Here is a 5,191-nt window from a genome sequence, read left to right on the forward strand (position 1 = left end):
AGTACTCGTATATAAACGTGCTCCGCTTCAATAAAGATTACTGGGCCCTAGGCATAGTCTGATGCTCTGGTGCTGATGCTAACATCTTCTGTGTCTTGAGAATCCCCGAAAAGTGAGTACCAAACATCAAACAAGTCGAGAATTCATAAAATTCATAAATCGAGTGACCCGAGGAAAGGAGGTGAATGCTATCTCAGCGGATCAGTACTCTGCTCAAAGCTCCCACGGATTGAAAGATCATCTGAAAACAAGAGGCATACGAGTGTGCTTCACTTCAACCGACACCCCCGGATAGAAGAAGAATATAAGAATTGTATACACACGATAGGGCCCACATATCTTTCAACGAGAATACCTCGAGATGGATAGAAACGAACCAGGGACTCCGAAAAGGATGCCCGATGTCGTAAGTCCTTGCCTTAAGTTCTTGCTGTACATCTGGGACCTGGGGACCAAACTCCAGAACCACGGAGTCGGATTCCAGGTCAGAACAGCTAGATGGACGTGGGATACGAGAGAGAAAACACACTTCCACATCCCCGGCCTACTCTTTGCCGACGACCTCGTCCTGATGGCGAGGAACCACAATGACTTGGCGGGACTCCTTGAGGTCACCACAGAATATGGAAACCGGAATAAACTCCTATTCAATCCGGAGAAGAGTGCCGTCGTGATCTACGCGCCCCACGAAGTGGGTAGGGAGAAAACATTGACCATACAAGGCCGAACCATCCCAGTTGCAAAAAACTATAAGTACCTGGGGATAACCCTATCCGACTCCAGAAACTACCTCAATGAACAAGAGGAAGCCTGGGCGATGTGGACGAATTCCGCCCTGCATGCAATGCATGCTACGTCTCCCTGGGGTTTCAACCGATTCGAAACCGCTAGAGTGCAGTGGAAAGCAACCGCCATCTCGAAACTCACCTATGCTTACTCGGTCTTGGTGAGGAGCGCCAATTTGAGGGACACCCTGGACAGAGCCCGGCGGAAAGCCGGGAAGTGGGCACTAGGGATTCCAGGGTCGAGAGTATCGAACGAGCTCGTCGACAGCGAACTTGGACGATCATCCTTCGAAGCGAGGGATGCCCAGAGCAAACTGAGATACTTCGAAAGAAAGAGATCGATGTCTGAAAGTAGATGGCCGAAAGCGACCTTGAGAATTATGAAGCTCACTAAGAAGAAAGCCAAGGCGTACCAGGAGACCGTACGACTTCGAGCAAAATACAAGTGCTGAGACATCAGTCACCAATTCGATGTGGAAGGACGCCCGCTTTCGAATATCTTCAACAAAAGGATCAAAGAGAGGATTCGAGAGACCCAGGAGGCGATGTGGAGAGACAATATGCTCCTCAAGACGAGCCTCAGTACCTACGCCATGGGGAAGAAGACTCGAGCTGTAAATATTATAGCTTAACCTACGATAACAGTAGGGGTAGCGCCCTCCTAGCACTGGCCAGAGCCAACATGTTGCCGACCAGAGCTCACAAGATGTACCCGGGAACCGACAAAACCTGTCCCAGGTGTGGCATCTACGAGGAGACGATGGAACACGTCATCTTCGAATGCAACGACATCTACCACACGGGGGAAGAACTCCTGTGCCGTCTCGGACTCCATGAAGAAGCAAACAATGCAACCGAAGTAAGAAGGACAAAAAGAATCCTGGAGGACTGGGACAAACAACGATCTGCCGAATTTCGCGCCTGATATGGAAGGCTGATTGACCGTCTATATACAAACGAACGGATATACACCTCAATCTAGATCACAGTAAACCATAAACCACGTAAGGCCGTGAATTCCCCATTCGCGCCCAATCTCCCGTTCGAATGCTATTCTCCTCTGAATATCCTTGATATCACGTCCTGAATATCCATCACGTCACTGAGTATATCTCGAGCTTTCTGTCGCAGCTCTGCAGACGCAGCCGACAGCCAAGGATATTTATTCGACATGCACGCTCCCACGTCAGGAACTACGAAATCACTGAGAGTGGCTCCGCGGTCTGAACCGGCCGCGCGGTGTTCGATTGAGGAAGCGCTGCTGGTGATTCTCCAATTCGTTTGTTCAGCGATGAGTGCTACAAAACCCAGAACCAAGAAGTCGACTCTGGTGACACCGGACCGCGCGAAGCCCATTCCAATTGGAACTTCCCACTCAAGTGGGGAGTTTCTTTTTTGTAGTACCGATACAAAAGCTTTGCGATACAAAAGTTGATCACACCCGGAAACACAGCTGCTTCAAACACTTGGAGTCGACCGCTCGTAGACACGGAGCGCGACTTCTTGAGGATCCCGAAGCGAAAAGGAAGCGACGGGTCGGTTTGGTCGAATCGTTCGCTCAGCTCACCGAGGACAAGCTGGAAAGACGATCAACTCTCATCGCTCTGGTGGAAGCTTTCGCAGGCGCCAATATACCTTTGCACGCGCTGGACAACGCGAACTTGAAAGCATTCCTCGAAGCGAAGTTGAGAATGTCGGGCAATATACCGTCTGCGACGGAACTCAAGCAGGATTATATGCCGAAAGACTCCGAGGCTCTTGTTAAACTTCTAAAGACATCCCTCGCAGACAGAAAAGCCGTCGCAATTGTTTGCGATGAAACCACGGACGTCGAGGATAGGTACGTACTCAACATCTTGGCTGTCCCTTGTTGCGAAGATGGGGAACCCAAGCTGGAAGCTCTGAATTGTGTGCTTCCGCATTTTGTACGAGCGATTTGATTTAAATCGAGTTTATCAATGTTTCCCAGCCGCGCAGTGTTTTCCCTTGTCTCTCAAAGGAAACGACAAGTTTCGCCCTCGCCGTGACCTACCAGTGGAAATTCACGGTGTCCGCGATTTTTCTCCTCAGAAGCCGTGACTTCGAAGTGAATTTCCAGCCGAAATGCCGCGACGAAAGTCTAGCCCTACCGATGAGACATTCTGCTCTCTTGAGGGGTGACAGTCGTTGTGGACGACATCCTCGTCTGGGGACGCACTCGTGAGAAACATGAGGAAGGCTTGAGAGGAGTACTGCAATGGTGCAAACAAGTCGGATTTGTTCTCAACAGGAAAAAAACGCAGTTCGCCCAGAAAGCCGTCGGATTCCATATCTAGGGCATATACTATGATCTGAAGGAACAAGCATCGACGAAGCGCGCAGCAAAAGTTTCCGGAAGTTCCAGCTCCCGTGAACAACAAGCAGCTTCTTAGGCATGGTGGCCTACGCTTCGCGGTTTGTGGAATACCTAACCGACAGAACAGCGGTCCTCGGAGGTCCGGTGAAGAAGCTTCGGAGACCAGATGGGTAAAGAAAGTGATGGAAATTACAGGTTAACTGACTTTATTTCGTATTTTCCTATCTCATGGTTCACAGCATCGAGTAGTTGAGCAAGATCGTAAATAACGACTCGCCCGTGGCGGTGCATATTTAAATTGCTCTACTCGCGTTCTATATATCGATAATTGCTTTTCACATTATCCGATGTGTAACACCGGACTGACCCTTCCCAATCATGTATATAAACAGCCTCAATAAAGACTGACTTCACTTGAGGAGTAATATCCTATACTGGTATTATTTCTTTGGTCTGTTGTGTTCCGTCCGAAAGGTGCCTACTCATCCCATCGAACTCTTCGAGTACTCATCGTCATCTCAGGAGAAACCGACCGAAATTTCCCTTCATTCGTTATCAGCACGAAATACTCTACTCTCCGAGGACGCTGAGGACCATTCGCAAGAGGACAACGTCTCCACGACTCACTCAACAACCCACAGAAATCTTCCACGTGAGTCTATCGCACAGTCGTACCTAGGAACCGAAGTATGTCCGACACCGAAGGAAAACCTCTGGCCCTCGTGACCACGGGCGGAGGACTCATGGCAGGCGGAGACAACTCAGGAGGGGGTTCTGCTGCTGGAGGTGGTGACACCCCCTGCTGGCGGAGTCACTCCGAGTGGAGGTGACGCCAAACCTGACGTACCATTCGAGTCTGAAGAGCCAAACCTGAGTGACATACGAGGAAAGACTGCAGCGATCGTGTTGAATGAAGATGGTTCGAACTACTTATCCTGGAAAGCCCTGATCCCGACTACGCTGAAACTGATTCCATACGCATGGCAAGTTGTCGAAGGAACGCTAGTTGGGAACAAGAGCCCTGATCCCGAAGCTAAGAAGCAACAAGAAAAGTACAACAGAGGAAATCTCGCTGCGAAGTATGTACTCTTGAACTCGATTCACAGCAACATCGTGGTTAATCTGTTCTATGAAAATCTGGAGTACACACAGGCCGCCTCAATCTGGAAGAAACTCCAAGAGAGGTTCGGAGCGAAAACCGAATCTCAACAGTTCGTGGCCGTGAGCAATTTCCTCAGCTGGGAATACAGGAGAGATAAGTCAGTCGACGACAACATTTCAACCTTCAAGAGACTGAAATACGCACTGGACGAGTGTAATGCTGACATCAAGGAGGAGATCATTTGTATCACCCTCATCAACAAGTTACCGCCAAACTGGACATGGATTAAGGTACTATGGCTTCCGAAACCTAAATCCGAAAAGACATTCAGCAGTCTGATCAACCTCATTCAGACAGAATCACTGAGACGACAATCCGAGAATCCCGAGGACGTACCAACAGCTATGTTCAGCAAAATGAATCTGAGAAGCGGTGGCTCTCGGAAATTCCCTCGCAGAAAACAGGAAAGTCGTGCTCCTCACTACCGTGAGAATCGTTCTGTCTCAACCTCACAACAGAGCTCCTCAAAGTCTACAAAGGTAACGATTACTTGCAACTACTGCAAGAAGCCGGGACACATAGCTAGGAATTGCTATGCGATGAAAAATCATCAGAAGAAGCGCTCCTCAGTAAATGTCGCTGAGTGTTATTGTGCACAAACAGCGAAGAAGGGAGATCTAGACTCCCGCTTCAGACGAGAAGGTCAAGAGTGGGTGCTTGACAGCGGTTCAACCCATCACGTGGTCAACAATCGCAAATGGTTTACGAACTTCAAGAACGAAGAGGACATCCGGAACGTTAGGCTTGGCGGTGCTAGGACTCTTCAGGTCAAAGGCACTGGCACTGTCAGCCTCACGGTTCTCGACGGGAAGGCAAGTTCCACCATTACTCTCGAAACGTACTTTATGTCCCGAGCATGGGAAGGCGACTGGTGTCGCTCAGTAACTGGCCAGCAGTCATTTCGACATT

At 49.5% G+C, this 5,191-nt stretch overlaps 1 protein-coding gene across 1 annotated transcript; it reads left to right on the forward strand.

Moving 5' to 3' along the window:
• Positions 1–394: 394 nt before the first annotated feature.
• LOC108864799 (uncharacterized) lies at positions 395–1,237 on the forward strand. The gene has a single exon (XM_018641026.1). The coding sequence runs from the start codon at positions 395–397 to the stop codon at positions 1,235–1,237; it is 843 nt and encodes a 280-aa protein (XP_018496542.1).
• Positions 1,238–5,191: the final 3,954 nt, after the last annotated feature.

The sequence above is a fragment of the Galendromus occidentalis genome, unplaced genomic scaffold (assembly GCF_000255335.2).
Source record: "Galendromus occidentalis unplaced genomic scaffold, Mocc_1.1 scf7180000075703, whole genome shotgun sequence".
In the NCBI taxonomy this organism is placed as follows: domain Eukaryota; kingdom Metazoa; phylum Arthropoda; class Arachnida; order Mesostigmata; family Phytoseiidae; genus Galendromus; species Galendromus occidentalis.